Source organism: Rhipicephalus microplus, chromosome 1, assembly GCF_043290135.1.
Source record: "Rhipicephalus microplus isolate Deutch F79 chromosome 1, USDA_Rmic, whole genome shotgun sequence".
Lineage (NCBI taxonomy): Eukaryota > Metazoa > Arthropoda > Arachnida > Ixodida > Ixodidae > Rhipicephalus > Rhipicephalus microplus.
Genome location: NC_134700.1, coordinates 295,572,752 through 295,591,997, shown reverse-complemented (window position 1 = coordinate 295,591,997; position 19,246 = coordinate 295,572,752). Strand labels below are relative to the sequence as shown.

The 19,246-nt window shown below is 41.5% G+C and overlaps 1 protein-coding gene across 3 annotated transcripts in view; it reads right to left on the bottom strand.

Moving 5' to 3' along the window:
* Positions 1–6,540: 6,540 nt before the first annotated feature.
* Positions 6,541–19,246, bottom strand: part of LOC119159441 (proton-coupled folate transporter) — a 13,484-nt gene continuing 778 nt past the window's right edge. For 2 of the 3 annotated variants that reach the window (XM_037412198.2, XM_037412199.2), the window contains exons 2-6: positions 17,294–18,107; positions 16,463–16,705; positions 15,853–15,936; positions 12,535–12,691; positions 6,541–10,938 (exon numbers count right to left, since the gene is read on the bottom strand). In XM_037412198.2, coding sequence (XP_037268095.1) covers positions 10,854–10,938; positions 12,535–12,691; positions 15,853–15,936; positions 16,463–16,705; positions 17,294–18,101 — 1,377 coding nt within the window. In that variant the 5' untranslated portion in view covers positions 18,102–18,107 and the 3' untranslated portion in view covers positions 6,541–10,853. Of the gene's footprint in view, positions 10,939–12,534; positions 12,692–15,852; positions 15,937–16,462; positions 16,706–17,293; positions 18,117–19,246 lie in introns of those variants that run through there. The other variant, XM_075865258.1, reaches the window with a different exon arrangement.

Sequence of the window (19,246 nt, the reverse complement as noted above, 5' to 3'; positions counted from 1 at the left end):
ATATACCGCTTGCTCTTCCATCTAATCCATATTCATTTGGTTCGAGGTATACGAGCGGAGAAGTTATAATTTTGTGATAGTACACATCCCTTAGGTATCTCAACCATGAACGAGGCAACGCTTTTGCATACAAAATCGTCGCGCAACAGTTTCAAGGCGAAAGCCATAAGACGCCTCTTCAAACGCCAAAACGGACTGTCAGCGGCGTGACGATTTGCAAAGCGATCAAGTGATTACGGTTTCATATGATGTCTTTATAGCTCTCATGACTGCCAATGTTAGTGACGTCGTTATAGCATCATATGACGTCATCCCATTGCATCAAAGGTTGGCCGATCAGGGAGGCCACACTAAACCTGGTGAGGCGCAGCAGGAAGCGTGCAGTTTTTTCGATCATTGAGGCTGCCTGAAAGCACGTGAAAAGATTTCAGACGTGTATCAGGATTATTGAACGGGTTGAGATGAAGAAGAAGGAGATGGCTTTCGCCTTCGTTAGAGTGATGAGGGCTTTTGTGAATCGCATAAAGACCCTGTGAATTGTTTACACAGCCAGCACCGCTAAAATGAGTGAGCACCGCGGCATAGACAAGGGCTTGCCTGGGCTCAAACGCTCTCGCAGACGCTCTGCTCTAAAAAAGAACAGCAGCGACTCGTGCAGCTAATGCCAGTTCTAGGACGTCTGACAGGCTGCCATTGACGTTTATGCGTGGCGTATTTTTTTAACGAGAAAGTGTTTTATGCCACGTTCCATCAAAATTTTAGTGTCGGGCTTCCGTCACGGAAATAACGTCTAAAACTAACATTCAGACGGCAAAGAAAAATTCCGTCAACGGAAGTCGAACTCAGGACCTCTCGGTCGGCGACAACCGCTTCTGGCACGCTCTTCACTGCGCCACGCTTACATACTTTAAAAGCTTTAAAAACACGCCTTTTATATATCTACCACTGCCCTTTCACAGTGTTCTTGGTAAAGTGCAGTAATGCATCATGACCGTGGGATACGCCATTAGTTCCTTGAAGGCGTCGTTTTTACGCATTACTCTTATTCGATGCCTTTCCAATAGAAGTGCAATTTTGTGAACGACTTAACACGTTTTCATGTGGCGACCTAACTGAAGCGTCGGCGTGGCTCATAGCATCCATCCACACCAACAATAGTTCTGACGCATAAAGCAACGCGCTTGCTTCACCTAGACGTTAACTTCGTATTCCCCGCTTACGCTCACCCCGCGACAAATCGTGGCTGGCCATAGGGGAGAGGTTCAGAAAAGGAAAACACGCAACTTCTGCAGCCCTAATAGGGAGCACGGCTCAGCGCCTGTAGGGGTGGGATGAGGGCATTACAGATGTGAAGAAGAGAGAAGAGAAATGGCGTCTATGGCCAACGACGTGGCGGGCGGCTTCTATAGCCGGTTGTCCAGTCCAGTGTCCTCAAGGAAGCGAAAAACCGCCTTGAATACTTGGGTGTTGTGCTGTGCAGAGAAGAGGACTGTGTAGCCGCGGGCTGACCATGGCGACGGAGTACGGCAAGCAAGACGTCTCATTGTGTGCGAAGCGCTGGGCAAACACACAACAGGTGCTCGATAGTTTCATCTGCCCCGCACGCAGTGCACGCAGAAAACGAGGCTCTGCCAAGCCGATGACGCCGGGCTGCAGGCCAGGAGCAGCCGAAGCGTAAGCGAAGGAGAAGGGACCTTTCCTTCCTGGCGAAACCCTGGTCAGGCAGCCGGGTTGGTGGTTCCATCCTGACCACACGATCGTCACGGTGGCAGCGTAGCAACAGCCTCCTCAATGTGAGCCTCGAAAAGTCTAAGGCGACCACGGCACGGCACACAGAGAGAGCGGAGTGATGTGTCCTTCGCCAGGGCGTATGCCTGCTCATTTCCTGGGATTCCTACATGAGACGGGACCCACTGCAGAGAAACATCGACGCCACTGGCAAGGAGCGCTTGCAGCTTGGTGACGAGCAGCTGTGTTCCGAAACCTGCCCGTTCCAGCTCCGCCAAGGCCAGCAACGCAGCTTCTGAGTCACACGCGACAGCCACGGGGCACGTTGGGGGTTTGCTACCAGGAGGTCAACTGCCAGGTGGAGACCAGCCATCTCTGCAGCGGTAGAGCAGGCCGCAAAAGGGAGACGGCAGGAGGCCATCCAACCAAGTGGTGGAACTACGCAGAAGGCTGTGGCCGAACCTGTGTCTGGAATGACGGAGTCGTCCGTGTACGCAATAAGCCTTCTAAACCAGCTCTTCTTCTAGTACTCATTTTGAAATGGGCAGCGTAACGACACGAGGAAAAAAAGACAGAAGGGCCTCTCTGTCTTTTTTCCCTCGTGTCGTTGCGTTGCCTATTTCAAAATGAGTACTATGAACCAGCTAGCCTTAGCAAGCAATGTACTTAGAACTTATTCTAGCTTGGAAGCAGATGCCTGCTTGAGAGCGCAAATGGGTGAGCGACGTTTGGAGAGCCCTCTCAGACTGGTGTTGATAGCCAGTGGTTTTTCTGTTGGCAGGGGAAGAGGGACGGCTGGAGGCACCAGTCCCATAGACGTTGGATAGATCTGCAGCAGCTCGCCTATCGAAGATCCTGGTCGACTTTGTAGCCGAGCTGGCTGGTCATGAGGCAAGACAAAACTCGCGTTGCGTTTCCCTCTAATCGGGCACAGTGGCGTTTAATGCAGCGAGTAGGTGACGTTAGCACAAGTTTGGCGTGCAATAAGTCGCACTCTTCTGGCTATCACACCACTTTCTATGGTTCCGTTGTAGTGATATGTAGCTCCGCTCTTACCGTTAACTACTAGAGCTACCACAGGCATTCATGACTACAAGGGCATGTTTAATCACTACCTAGTATTCATTCATGGACGTTAGTCGTCGGGATGGATGCATCGTTAATCGTCAACGTGGATGTCTTCACGAAAAACGGTGTTTAAATTTAACTGTCAAACAACAGTAGACATTGTATAAGCTCTCTTATATCAATGTACAGTAAGCAATAAACGACTTCTGCAATGAGACGTTTTACTTTCGTGTTATACCGATTTTCAAGACGGAGGGACCAACCATGTATTTTTTTTTTCTGAAGGAGCCAAAGGCAGTAACTAAAACTAGACTATTTCACGAAAGCTTAAAGTGTGCTTATGTAGCTGGACACATTTTCTTGGTCATACACCGTCGCAGGTCATTTTTCTTGGAAGAGATGACATCATGAGATATAATATGAAGAAATTTCCTAGATGTGTTGGAGGGGAAAGATAACGACACATCCACGCAATTCACATTTTTAAATAATAAATGTTGAAATGGCGTATGAACGACACTGCTTTGGAATACCTGTAACTAGACGTGAGTGCAAATGTGAATCCAGGTAAGGCTGATAGCAGTGCTGAAGATCACTAGACAGAATTTTGAGTCAGCAAAAGCAAGTGAAATTCACTCAGCCTCACTCAAGAAATATACTTTGCGTTTTGGGGACTGACTTGGACTCACACTCACGAAAATTTTACTCCCCCGGACTGACAGCTTGATCAGAGTCCGAGTGAATCGGAGTGAGTCGCCTCATGAAAAGTTTGCCGACCTATGGTCATGGACGAAACTTAAGATTGTGTACCTTTTAAAATGTATACACAACATATGCAGTTCATTTTTGTGAACGAGATATATGCGGCTATAGGCAGCTCTTGCTTTATGCCACAAAGCATGGTCTCTTGTGTACGAAAAATGTTAAAATTTTTGTTTTAAAATTTTTGTTTTTATTATTTTGGTTCCTCATGTATTGATGTGAGTGCAAAATTTAGTTCATATCAGCGAATGACTGGCCCTACTTATTTATCAATTTCAGAGATGAACCAAGAACCGTAAGATAATATGAATAATATTAATAATAAAACTTCATTTTTAATAAATAAATCAAGGTTTTAATTTGCTCTACAAGAAACAAGCAGTGACGACTGCTTACTTTCCTTATTGCCAACACGTAATAAAGGAGATGGCAAGATAAAAACGAAGCTTCATTTAGGTGTGCATATACATGATATGCCTATTATATATGTGCAGAATGTATTATCATTCAATATGTTCTCGCACTACTTCAGAATTTTCTTTCCTTGAGTTAGCCCTCTCTAGATGCATGCTAAAGCTGTCAACTACCTCGGTGGTGCAGTCATTGTTTCTAGACTGCCGACTCGAAGTTCACAGTTTCGATCTGGCAGTCCCATTTCCATGGAGGTGAAACGCAAGAGGTCCATGTGCTTAGATCGAAATTTCCGGAACCCTCCCCTACGGCATTCCTTTGTCACATCACGGTTTTGAAACGTAGAGCCCCCGATATTATAAAGTATTATTACTAAGAGGAAAATGTCACGTGCCTCATTAAGCCCAAAAATTGGCCATCGGCATTATCTGCATAAACACGAGTAATGCGAGAAATCGCCAATCAGTCATCACAACGTCACAAGTCGCCAGAACTAATGACATCGTCCCGACGTCCCACAGTACAGCGCGCAATACAGTGGCTCATGTGTGCCTGCCAGCGCAGTTAACAAAAGGTGCGACTCTCTAATGAAGACAGCACGTCTATTCCGAGCCGATTCCACTCCCTTCTCTTACATTACTAGTATCTCGTCACATGAACTGGCTGACTATTCGCGAGGTGGTGGGGTCTTTGAACTGCCTTATCGTCCCTGCACTCGGCGGCCGTGTTTTATACACCTCAAAATTTCCAAACAATATAGTAAAAACCAATGGACTAGCTAGTACGATGTCATTTGAGGTTGGCCAAAGTAACAGTTATTGAACAATAAAACACATGAAAGACAAATGGAGCATAGATGACATTACTTGAGTTTTCTTATTGTATACTGTATCGATTATAACGCAAGCACAACTTGATGTGGTTGAAAAAACAACCAGTTAGTTGATGCCAAACCCGTATCTTTCAAAATATGCAATATAAGTATCTTAAATCTCGCACGTACAATTCGTTACTGCGGATGACAAATACCTAAGCACATTATATTTTTTATTTTGTTCTAATCGCAAAGTAACTAGTGTTAATGGTAATAAACTTGCGAGCTTATGTACCCCTTCCTGAGGCGTGTATATGTGGGGAAGGGTGGGGGGGCGTCGTTCTCTCAAATCATTTGAAGGAGCAGTGACACCAAATTTCTAAGTCGAGATGTGACGTTCATTCGATCGCTTGGTCCGCAAGTTTTTTAGCGACGCACGAATCGCATATGTTACATAGAAGTTATTCTATTTCAAGCGCAGAGTGCCCAAAGCTTATCGGCACATTCCCGGCCGTGAGACACCGACAGTATTTTAGTGTGTTCAGCAAGCTCCTAGGCCATGCCTCAGGGGCTGTTTGATGATGTACGAGCAGCAATGATTTCGACAATTTCAATGTTGTCATCGTGTTGCCTACACGTGGTACCATCTGCCTGGCTGCCTAGCGATGACTTTACTTGCTTTGTTTCACTTGCTTCGTGCAGCGCGTTTGTGTAACTCCTGCGATTTCGTTGTGCCGTTTCGGGTGATTCGACATGAAGTCGTGAGCGTGAATGTAATTATTTGAAGCTACGGTTATTGCAAACAAGTAATACGAGTGCAGCATTCATATGTCTTGCCAGCCAGCATAAGCTAGGTGTGCGTCTCCAGCTGCCTCATCGCTGCTCGGTCCGGCGTCAACTTTCAGAATCAATGCTCAGAACATTCAACCAAAAAATGATTTGTCACGCCGCGAATCGCCGCAATAGATTATTCGTCAGTGTTTTCATCGTTGCTTGTGGACGCGAATGATGGCGGCAATGACAATCGGAGTGGTGAAGACATGCCATACATATGCACCCCAAGCAGAGGAAATGTCAACTGATGGCCGCATCACCCTTTCGTGTGGCCACGTGATAAGATGGAACAGGATCACGTGACTTCTCCGCTTGGCAGTGCTGAAAATAGGTGGGTATTGCAACCGTTTTGAATTGGGTTCGCTACTGGTCCTACTAATGAATATTACATATATTATTTCGTCCCTCTGTTGCATTACTAGTGCCAAATCATTACTGAGGGATCGAAAACTACTCCTTGATGCATAAAACGCGGCATGTGTAAAGTTGGTGTCACTGCTCTTATAAGGAGGGTGCCAGGTCTTCTATATATCTTTGCCTAGTTGTGGACCTGTACTGTCATTGTGCAATGTGCCGCAGTAATAGGCCACAAAGTTTTTTCGACAATAACGCCTGATGTATTCCAACGTTGCATTTCAAGAAGTGTTTGCTTCCCAACTATATTTTCTGAAAGCCAGTGCTCAATCTTCTTCTTTGGGGGGAGGGGCAGACAAATAGGAAAAGAAGAAGACCTGCCCCCCTCCCCTCCCATCACCTGCTCTTTACAGAGAACCCTGTACATGCCTATGAGCACGACATCACAAATTCATAGCCTGTGCCAACACTGCGGAAAATTGGCTGAAAAAGGTATCAAAGATTAGAACAACAATAGTGACTTCTTCCCGTGACGTGTATAGGGTACAGTCCCAATTAATAACCATATCTAAAACACTTAACAGTATGAAAATTTATTGCTCGTGATTACAACACCGGCAAGGTTCATTTTATGCTGGAGATGCAAAATAATAAAACTTCTTTATAGTATTGCATTTCCCAGAGGTTTAAGGGATCGGTCAAGTTGAAGTAAGAAAGAGGAAAAATAAAACAACACTTGTTTCTACAAAATATTCAACTTGCGTAAATAGAAACACAAGACACCAGAGCTGATGTGACGAGACTTGCATGCTCATGTCACGCAATGTGGCAAGATGAAACGATCAACACGTCTCCGTTCAATAATGTGATTCTGCCTGACAAACGTAAGTATGCAATTTTTGCATACATACAGCCTGATAGCTGCAGAAGACGTGAATTGTTTCATGACAGTCAGAACCTCCACCAGTGACATGAGTGGGTAGCTGATAATGTAAAAAAGTGAAAGCAATAATTGAATGAAGGTGCACTAGGTTTCACAACATCGACACTACCATCACAAACATGGCAAACTGTTAAGAATCTCCCTAGAATCAGACACACGTTGAATGAGGATGAGTGGTGTCACAACTAGATGGGAAAATATGATATCAGGCTTTCTTGCAACAATGAAATAGTGTAACTGTTCACAAAGTAAAGTGAGCAAATCTTATGCACACTTCACTTACAAACACAAAAATACAGCTTTAATGACTGCATAAAACATAATGCAACCTTTAAAAATAAAATAAGCCAGTAAGCTACGATTACGAAAGATTGTGAACCATAAAGCAACCTTGTAACGCCTTTGAAACTCGAATGATTAAATGGTTATTGCACACACCACCCTCAAGTTAATAAAAAAGTGGGCTTCCTCCACGAAGCAACATCACAGTTCGAAAATCAAAAAACTATACTGGAGGTACATACAGAATTATAAATATTTATCAAAAATTACTCCACAATATATATAACATTATATGTAAATATTCTTCAAATTAAATCTGTTTTTTGGCTCATGGTCAATGTTTCATAATGTCTTCATGTTCTTGGTTTTTCAGGTTCAAAGTATTCTTGGTACAGTATAGAGCAAGACAAATTATTACGAAAGCCCTACTATAGCTGTAAATGAATTTAACTGTAACATCTTTGCTTTCTCAACAAGCAACAGGTTTACCTCCCACTGCCACCTAAGTCAATGGCATGGCTATGCCACCAGTAAAAACAGAAAGGGAAAAAAACCGTCCTTTGCTCACTTGTGTGTTCAAGCTCAATAAGCAGCCAAAATAACTTAATAACGCGTCACTGCTATCGCAATGCACTTGTACATCCATGCGGACTCTTGACACATTGGAAAATACTATATACAGGATAACAGGAATATACTCACACATCAATGTATTGAACACAATGAGATACTATAACAACTTTAAAATTTATTAAAACAAAAAAAACATGTGCACTTAATAGTACAACGTGAAAGACTTCAACCAGTATTGATGGCAATAGAAAGGTCAGCTGCTGGTACAACGATACCATGCACCCGACCAAACCCCACCCCACCAAAATGTCATCACTGAGTAACAACAGTTTCTCTTGCAGTATAGCAATGCTAAATGTGATGTTGAACAAAGCTGTAAATGTGATGCTGAAAAAGCTGTTTTCCACAAACCACATCAAGCAAAATGAAACTATGTAACAAGATTGTTTGACTGCTCATGGACGGAGTACGGAATATAGGGGAGAGTTTGGAGGCTTGGGACGATTGGAGAAATAGGACGGTGTGTTTATCTCTCCTGCAGTGATCTTGAAAATTTTAGCCTACAACTGATTAAATAGTAGAGTAAAACCTCGTTCATCCAGATCTCGTTAACTTGGAAATTCGATCAACTCAAACTCGCAGCGCTGTCCTGGCAAAACTGTGTGTACTTCAAGGTGTCAAATGCTTGTTAATTCAGAGGAAATTATTCGTGCACTAGTTAACTCGGACAACACCAAACGAACAACTCCAGCAGAGTATGATCATGATGATAGCGAACGAGAGAGAAGTGTCTAGATGGCACTAGTAACCACCTGGCGGAATTGCTTGAGCCACTGGTGCATCCAGGTTCTACTAAATATGGAACGGTCGACCGGACAGTCAGGGACGGGTTGCGCTGCCACCACTACTACAGCTAGCACAGCTGCTCGCTACACCTATGCTGCTGGTTCCTCTGTGTTGTGACTGTGTGCACATTGCGTTCTCTGGCTGTGCTTGTGCGTGTTGCCACCAGCGTCGCTCTTCAAAGTGATGGCGACCATCACCAGAGTGAAGCAGCCACCAAAGCACCCGCTGTCATTGAAGAGCTGTGCGTTGGTTCTCGTGACAACAATCCTGTGCACCATCCCCCGATGTGGTTGAAGAAGATTGTTCTAGCACATACTTTGATGATGAGGCACAGGATATAACAACATTTTTTATGAAATAAAGGTGTGCCTGTGCTGAGTACATTTTTCTTTTGCTTTCATAGTCCATTTGACGATCCGAAATTCAGTTACCTTGGACATTTCCGTCGTCGTTCCTGTCAGATACCGGTTAACGAGGTTTTACTGTACTAACATACCGACTGTATAAATGTAATGACTGGTGCCTTTAGTGCATGGAGGTTTCTGTAACTGCAAATTGCGGTTTTCGTGTGCCCAAGGTAAGCTTTCACTATATGAATTGCATCACTCTCCAATTTACACCACCTTTTGGATTCCCATGTAAATTGTTCTCCGAAAACACACATGATCACTGGACTTTTTAAAAAAAATTTAGCCATTATGACTGAAGTTTACCTACTTGGCTTTGTTTACCTTGAAAAACAAAGTTAGAGAGGAAGGGGAAAGTTGAGTTGAGGGAGGAACAGGACGCTGTCCAATTAGTACTCTCTATCCTATCGTCACACTGCCTTACACAGCGCACAAAGAAAAAAGTGAAAGTTTCCTACATGTACATTAGGAAAGCATACAAATGAAGAATTCATAGAGGTTAGCACAACAGCCCTCAAAAGGAGGGCAGTACAGTCAGGACGTGCCGCCACAGCCCATGAAAAATGGCATTGCTGAAGGATTGCTGTTCAAGTAGAAAGATTGATTGATTGATATGTGGGGTTTAACGTCCCAAAACCACCATTTGATTATGAGAGACGCCGTAGTGGAGGGCTCCGGAAATTTTGACCACCTGGGGTTCTTTAACGTGCACCCAAGTAGAAAGACACACTGGCCGTTGCCTTTCTTGAATCTGACATTGAAATGTCTGGTTCAATTAGCCTCATGAATACATTCAAGTGACAAAAGGCTGCGTTCTTTTTTGTTAGTGTAATTTTTAAAAATTTGTGTTCATTACATTAGTAGAGTGGCCAGCAGTAATGATGTCTCAGCATTCATATGCAGTTATTGCAAAATGAAGAACAGAGCTCTCGGTTCTACTTTCCTCCTAAAAAATATGGTGTCTTTACCTAGTACGAAAGTTGTGATGAAGCTTCCAGTGTCGAAACTATCAGTACAGCAAAGTTTTTGCAACTCCGTTTAATGTTTGATGTTGAACTATCCACTTATAATGATTCCTGATGAGACTTGTCCCACTGTTTTACATATGTCCTATTCCTCCCTAGTGGTGTCCCACTCCACCCACAATGATTTTCACGATTCCTGGTGCAGCTGTAAAAAAGTTAGTGATGGCTAAAATCTGCCCCACTCCACCCACAGAGGCAGGCGGACTGGGACAGATTTTAGCCATCATTTACTTTTTTACAGCTACACCAGGAATCGTAACAACCATTGTGTCTCAAAAGCTTTGCAGCTTTACTATACTTGTATTATTATGTATCAAACATTGTTCTGCATTCAACAAAACTAGAAATACAACTGTAAAAAGCATCTCAGTTCTGCTGACTCTCTCCTATTTAGTGTAAAGTTTGAACATAAGCTGGAAACATTCATAAGTTTTCTACGGACACAAAGAGAGCAACTCTTAGAGAGTTCCATGTGACCAGCACATTGTCCACAATCAATAAAAAATATATGATCACCCTCTTATGATACATAAGTGAATATAAGCTTTACCAACATCATTTGAAAATATTTTAGCAGAACTTACTCAGGCGATTCCTTGTTCACAGCTGTACAATGACAGCTTGATTATTTTCCATACAAGAGTCAGCTTTAGAGGCCCTATGCCACCATGAAGGAGCAATGGCTGCTGCACAAGTGCTGAGTTGGGGACACTGTGGCACTTTTCTCCCTTGCAAAAGCATTCCCACACCCAAGTGTGACACTGGTCGGCAGACAGCACAAAACTGGCAATGCTCTGCCAGGTCTTTTAACTCTCCACAATATTAGAGCTCATGCTTTCACCCTCAATTTCAGCATACGGTGCTTCTCTTCTGAATCGGAAGTATAGGTACCTGATGACAAAGAACAGAGAGGAACAAACTTTAAGCCACATCTGCTCAAGAGACTACCAGACGTTCAAGCATGTGAAAAAATCATCACAGTTAAAAAAAAAAACATCTTCTCAGCAATGAAAAGAGATGGCATTACTGAAATATCTGCTTAACCTTGCAGTAGTATTTCTAAAACCCCAGCATAGCAGATTTCTACATTTTGTCAACAACAAACTTCTTTTTGCAGGGAGCTTGCCCTATTGAAAGCCCAGAATATGCACTGAATAAATTAATTGCCATTCATCTCACAAGAGAAAATGGATTCTTGAAGCATGGTCAGGGTGAATGAAAGAGCCTTTACCACAGCAGACAAAAGATGAACACTAATTCCTACTTACAGTGAATGAATAAACTTTAATTGAATATACATTTTTCAGAGTATTGAAGGAAGCCCATAAAGTAAATATGTGTACAAGCTTCTCGATAAAAGAAGGTAAACATGCAGATAAGGACGCAAGAGTAAGGTCAGGACAGTACAAACACTGCTTGTGTTATCCCAACTTTTTCATTGTATTTGTGTTTGCATGCCTACCATCTTTTATCATAGATCCCTGCTAGCTAGCACAGCTTTGTGCCATTCTATACAGCTTTTGTGCCCCGACTGAATCTACTGTGTTGTTTCTGCAACATTAGGTATAAGTATAAACAGCCCAGTTTTATACTGCACTTCCTCATGCGGTAATAAATGTTCCATACATCAACAGGAACAAGTCTCACAACAACAGGCATTATAACAAATTATATTCCAACTATTTACACCTCTATCTGCTTTCATACTTTCTTTCCTAAGCCTGTTACTTTGCACTTTGCACGTGTTACTTAATCATAAGGTGTTACTAGTTATGTTTTCTCTCAGAAGTACTGAGCTGGGTATCCCAGGCTTCGCTTTCATTGGCCTCAATATGTTTATGCCACAAGATTTTCAGCACTACAAAATCTGCTTTTGCCAAAAGTGTTAATTAATGGGAAGCTTTCATGTTTTTGGGCATACCATTTATGAACTTCAGTACAGTATTATCAACAGCATTCACAACAATCATTCAAAAGCCAAGCAAGGAGCCCTTTAATATAGCTAAATGTTACTCACGGAACAATATAATTACTAGGATTGTGCTCCTGTTTATGCTGTAGTGGGTACAGCAAATGTTAATCAGTATCTTGCACAGTGAAAGTATGTAGCATATTGTTTCTTATGTATCTCGTTTACTACATTCATGCTGTGTGATACTTGTTCTGACAGTTTGTGAACACATGCTATTAAAAGACCTTTTCAACAGAGGCATCACCCTCCGCCTGGGCTGTTGCTCTGGAGTACAAAAGGTGACGTGGCAGCCTCGACAGTTGCGAAGCGAGAGGGAGGTCACGCATATACACAACAGCCCAGAATAGCAGCAGCACCGAGGAAGTATTCGTTGACAAGGTGCATATCTGCTCTTCTTTTCTCACAGATACTCCTGTTTGCTTTTTTTACCCCTTTTGAATTACTACTCGTGAACTAGCTAGCTGGCAAACCAGCATTGTTACAATTTTTCAAGAGATTTTTGAAATTGAACTTACAGAAGTATTCCTATGGGGATGAGTTGCAGAGCTGCAGCAAATTCAAAACCAAAACCTTTAAAAAACTTTGATGTGGCTGGGTAGAGACCGTTGAAGAGCAATGATCCCGTGAACATTGCAAATGACTGCAGAGCACTCATCACAGCGAAAGCTTTGCCTAGAAACAAAAAGAGCAAACATGCCATTGCATTTTTGTGTCTAACAAACAGCAAGAATAAAATCAACATGCAAATGATAAATTATAACTTTTTGCCGAAGTTTAAACAATCAGCTGCTCCTTGTCTGTATAGCAGCAACAAATTTACATTTCTGGTGACAGCCAGAGAACTACTAACTGATTTTTAGGGGCGAAGCTCCTTACACCATGGGTCGTACGTCCCATGTCATCGTTGCAATAGCCTGAAGCGTGGCAATTTGGGCTAGTTGTGGTGACATGACGATTGTTATAGTGCGAGAATATAACGACGACAAAGGGACAAGAACGCTCATCTTCTGCTTGTCCCTTTGTCATCGGTCTGTTCTCCCGCTATAACAATGATAGTAGGCAGTTCTTAAAGTCATAAAATTGCATTGCATGTCAATAAGAACGGTGTCCCAGCATATTTACGAAGCGAATGATGATGAGTGGGGCGAAGCATCCGTCAGCCCGTCCGTGCTTCCATCTGTGCTTCTGTCTCTCCATCCGTGAGTTTGTCCGTCCGGTCGTTTGTCAGTGTGTCCATCCGTCCTTTCGTCCGGTCAGATGTTTTGCCCTACTCATCATCATTCATTCCATGGATATGCTGCAATTTTTTTATGTTAAGTATGACTATTAGTCCCAAACCAACTACATTAATTAAGGTGATCATATTTTCTTATGACATCGATATGTAATAAGAATTAAAATAAAATGACATATTCCTACCATAAAACATTGAATTGCTTCACACGTACCAAAGACAAATCAGACCTTTATGTAATATGAAATGTATATGTAACAGGCCTCATAAATAATCTGTGCATTTATTTAGCTGCCACAGGGACCTGATAAATGTATCTGGTAACATGCACACAAATAGCTTTAGCAATGTCCACATAAAATTTTGAAACACAGTCAAATGTTAACAAAACAGTGCTGGGAACCAGTGGGCAATTAAATATAGAAAATTTCAATACTTCTCGGATATAGTCAAGCCGTTATCACAGTTAACACAATACAGTGTTCACAACGATGCTATTTCTTAGCACATGGTGAAAAGTTCACTAAATCAAGAAACACAGGTATAAAAATGGAAAAAAGTTTCTTGGCATTCACAGGCTCTAGAAAAAGTGTCAATCATGAGTGTATAGCCGATCAAACCTGTTGTTGCAAGCGTCGTAGCTTGCTCCTCAGAATAAGATCCCTTGTCTGATGCCTATACTGTCCCCGCAGCAACAAAGCTATGCAGTTTCATTGCTGTGTCATTCAAAATAGGCAATTATTACTTGTTATTCAGCCTGTGTCAGAGCCTTGAGCAGAATTACCATGAAGATGGTGTGAGTATCAATTGGTGAAGGTGAAGAGTAAATATAGCACTCAGTATTTCTATTCTGACTTACATTGAGCTGTGTAAACTTCATGCTTTAATCAAAGCCTATTCACAAAAATCTTTTTACTCATAAATAGTGACAATTCAATCTCTGATTAAACCAAATTGAAAATTATTCTGCTAATTATTCAAAAGTTTGGTATGTTGCATAACCTCTTCAGTCCCTATGACCCCTTTTGGAACCACCGCTTTGAGTAAGCACCCCGCCCCGGTGGTCTAGTAACTAAGGTACTCCGATGCTGACCCGCAGGTCGCAGGATCAAATCCTGGCTGTGGCGGCTGGATTTACGATGGAGGCAAAAATGCTGTAAGCCCGTGTGCTCAGATTTGGGTGTACGATGAAGAACCCCAGGTGGTCAAAATTCCTCGACCCTCCACTATGGCGTCTCTCATAATCATATGGTGGTTTTGGGACGTTAAACCCCCCATATCAAATCAATCAAATCTTTCAGCAAGCGTAGTCGATTCTGAAGCAAATATATTTTGCCTTAAACTTCAAACTTCTTGCATGGAAGGCATTACTTAGGCTCAACCAGATGGCACCTACTGTCGAGTGTCTATGACACACAGTGGGTTTGAAGATGACGCTTCCTAAAAACGTCAACTTGCACGTCCTCGTAGCACGTAATAGAACTTTCTGTAGTTTATTTTTACCCAGTATGTGTGACAGGCCTGCTGAATGGTCTACAGTGAAGTTGTAATCAATTTTTATGCATTATCTGTGCTTCAAATAGCAGTTATAGGTTGTTTACCTCAAAAATATGAATTTTATTCATTCACTCATCGGCCACCTAATAAATGTTTTGCCAGTTTCTTTTCATTGTTCCTCCAAAGTAACATTTTTTAGTAACTGTACTTCTAGTACGATATCTTTTCAAAATCAAGTAACCTTTTGCAGTGAATTCACATGCATCGACTGCACTACACACACAAACAACAAGCAAAGCTACATGCGAAACAGCATATCGTAGTTTCTTACATATACCCTGCAGAAAAGATAAAGCCAAATTTCTAGCTTAAGTCTGGGTGCACTTTGTAATCAAATAATGTGTGCAGGGCAGCCTCATCATGATCCTTCCTTCCAACGAACAGCAATGGCTGGAGAAAATAATGCAAGAGTGACAATGGTGGTTAAAATCAGAGGAAAACAAAATGTTTCCCAACATTGAGCGTAGTTAGTGAAGTCATTTCAGTTGAGGTATAAAATTAATTTGCATGACATGATTTGCAAGATTTGTAATTTGCATGAGACCGACACGATGGAACCATCTAAATCTTTACACGAGATAAAGCGTAGGGTTCACACATGGGCAGGTTATATGTGAGAAAATACTGTATATGTGTACGTTGTGTACAGATTTTTATTCAATATTAGTGCAAAGTCCTTTTGTCTTGTCATTCATTTTTGTTGATTATAAACTACACAGGAAGTGGCCTTGGCAGGCCGCTTGCTATGATGTTAATGCAACTTTGCTACAGCTGGTGAATTTTAGTCATGTTTCTAATGTCTAAATGCGATCATGAGTTAGTCCTGAAGATGCTCAGTTATCCATGAATCTCTATCATATACTTCGATCATCTAGCTTTCATAGAGAAAACCAAGCCTAGCTTAGTCATTTCAGAAGTGGGCACGCATTTTTCATTTTCTACATTCTACAATTTTCTGTTAAACTATAGAGTTTGGCAACACAAGTAAAGCTAAGCATAAATATTTCAAAACTTACACACAAATGTATCAAAACTTACTAACCTTTTTCATCGACAGCTACGATCTTTGACAGCAATGCACGAATCGAAGGGCTTGTAAACTCACTGAAGACGAAAAGCACCGGAACTGTGAGAAGAAAAATTAATACAATATTTCTCATATCGATTTGTCACAAACATGCAAAGCTCAGTTCTTTCTAAACACTTTTAGAGGGATGAGCAAAAGACACAAATAGAAGAATGGAAGTGAGAACAATAAAATTAAGAACACTTAATATTCTACATTCGAAAGAATGTTACCTTGTATACTTTGCTGACAATAAAATATTAATATAAGATCAGAGCAGTGAGGCATCTTAAAAGGTGGTAGCAATGATGTATTACTACTGCTTGGCATGTATTTCTGCCATACCTATTTTCATACATCAAAATAAATAGCAACTATTTATATCACCATTTAAGTAACAGAGTCAAAGCTGAGTGTAAATTCAAGAAAAATGCAGGAAGTGTTCAATGAATTATTAAACTAATAATTTTAATCAAACATTAATACATGACCCTCAGGTATGTTTTATGCAATATTGTTCTTTGTTATTTCCCGTACAAACTCACTGACTCTGAATAATGCCTTAGGAAAAAATAGATTCACTCACTGAAGTAGACCATAGATGTTTTTGTGCACAGGCCAAGCCACAAGAGACCCAAGAACCTTGACAGTGATCCTAGGAGGCCAGCAAATGCGTCAGAAATATTCAAGAAGCGGTAAGCCAAAGGCAGCACCACCAGAAGGGCTACACCTTCCACTGCAATATTGACTCCCTGCAGGAAACTGTAATGACTTGCTGTCCAGCGTAGCGGCTCATCGGTCAAGAAGGTGTACGTCAAATAGATCTGGGCTGCAGACCGAGAGAGAAGCAAGTTCGCTATTAGCTTCCCAATGTTTTGAGCAATGTCACCCTAAAAATCAGAGCACAGGCTTTTATTATTTAATAAAACAACTATGCTTTGAAGCATCGTTACTTTTTCGAGTGTAACTATTAAAAATAGTGTGCCAGAACAGCTTCCTAAAGACAAGCTTAAAACGGAATATATAGGCTATTTACACAGCCATGCAAAATTTTAGACATGAAGATTACATTACAACTAAAGTCAGACACCCTAGTAATAGGCAAAACTACAATCAAACTTATGTACCATACATTAGTAACAATACGTTTTGAAAGGCTTGAGTTTACTTCAAGTACATGCCCACTCAGTTATAAGAACTTCCACTACTATTACAAACAAATGCTTATGTTACATAAAGAAATCAAAATAGTTCATTTCAAGCAATTTGTTGAGATGGTGAGGTCACAATATTTCAACATAACAATACTTCCACAAAGCTACTTTAGAGATGGCAATATAAAATACTTGTCAGTGCTGCTTGCACTGCTTCATGGCTGCCAAAATATCCCAAACGAAGTGATAAGAAAAGTGCTTGCCTGCTAGGCCATAGAACATCGCAAAAGCAGCAAGAAGCAGCAGTATGATATGGCCTCTGTTCCCATGGTCTCGCAGCCTGAACACAGTCATTGCCATGTCCTTCACATGCCGAAAAGAGAATATTCCAGGATGCTCCACTCCGCTGTCAATGCTTGTTTCTGTGGGCACTTTGTCACGGATGACAAGCAAGACATAGAAGACGGCAACAGCATAGATGAAGAGTTCAACCAGGAAGATCACTTCATAAGTACTTGACTTGAGCAGGCCTCCAACAAGGTACATTCCAAACGCTCCTCCAGTGAAATTCATGGCTTCAAGTATTGAAATTCGTCGACTGCGAGACTGGAAAGGTGTCACATCGGTCAGGTAGCCAAAGCAGCTGGATATTATTCCCAAACTTCCAGTAGATATGCCAATTAGTACGGCACTGATCATGACAAAAGACACACTGCTATCGAGGAAGTGTGAGAGGAAAATGAAGTTTAGCACGCTTGCCATCCCACCGATAAGGGGAACAAGCATGGGCCGCTTGCGACCAAAGCGGTCATTCCATGATCCAACCCACATACCACAGATCAGAGTCAGCACAGACATTGTTCCATAGTAGAAAGCAATCCACAGGGAGGCTTCGGCTTTGATGTCGGTGCGCGTCTGGTTTTGGGCCGAGTGACAATCCGCAACATTAGTTGTGTTGAGGTGTCTGAAGCAGCACTTGGTGTTTATAATATCTTGAACGGCACTCATCTCCAGATGCATGGTGGCAAAGAATAAAAACACCACTGGTTCCACTGTGATCTGTAGACCCATTTTGATCTGCAACATTAATGTGATAACAATGAGTTAACTAGAAATTCTTGTCTCTTTAAACTTGTGCAAATTGTGCTTTTTAAAAAGAAAAAAAAAACCTTAGAAAAGCTCTGGTGAATACAAAACTTTCAGCATATAGTCCACTTGTACATTCAAAACTTGAATATGTAACAGTTGTATGGGATTCTCACACCAAAAAGGACATTAAGAATTTGAAGCATGTGCAAAGGAAGACTGTAAGATTTATTTTTGGAAAATATAGAAGAGATCATTCCCCGCTACAAATAATGCTAACCAATAAAATAAGTTCACTTTAACATCGCTGCAAACTCAGTTGTCTACTGTTTTTGCACACCACCCTAAAAGGAGAAACTGAGCTTCAGTTGCCCCATTACTTAGCACCCCTAAAAACATGGTTGACTAGGCACAGATGCAATTCTTCCCTTACACCAATATTTACCAAATGAAATGTCAAAAGAACAACTTTTTTCCATGCTCCATAACAAAATGGAATTCCCTACCCCTCCATGTTATACAATCAAGGAACCTTACAAAAGAATAAAAAAACATTTTTTTCAAAATTCTGTATAATTTAAGCAGCATTTCAAAGTTTTCTTGCAATTATGGCAAGTATCCCGTGCTGTGTGCAGTGCCCTGCTATTGCCTGAAAAGTTTTTTTTTTAATATCTTTCCATTTTTTGTTACTGTTTTGCAAAAACAAGCATTTCTTTCTTTTATGGCTTATAGTATACGGCGTTTTTTGATGGCTTATAGTATATGTTGTATCCTTTTTATGTAGGGCTCATTCTTCTTCTTGCAATTTAGTCTCTTGTGAATACATTGTATTGCCCCTGCTGCATGGGCCAGCATTTAGGCCAGCAGTATCAATAAATAAGCAAGTAAAAAGCCAAAAACTTCTCACAGTGTAGACTATTAGTGACAGTCAAGACATTGCACCTAAACATGTGATATTGCACATAAACATCGCACGTAAACAGCTTCTCAATCCGGATTTCACATTCATAACATTCATTATAATAAATTACCGTTACTTTCATACAAAAAAATGAAGTTACATAAGAGAGACAGTGCTGTCTCCTAAACGGTTGCCTCTCTTTCCCTCTACAGTTACGCGACATTCACAG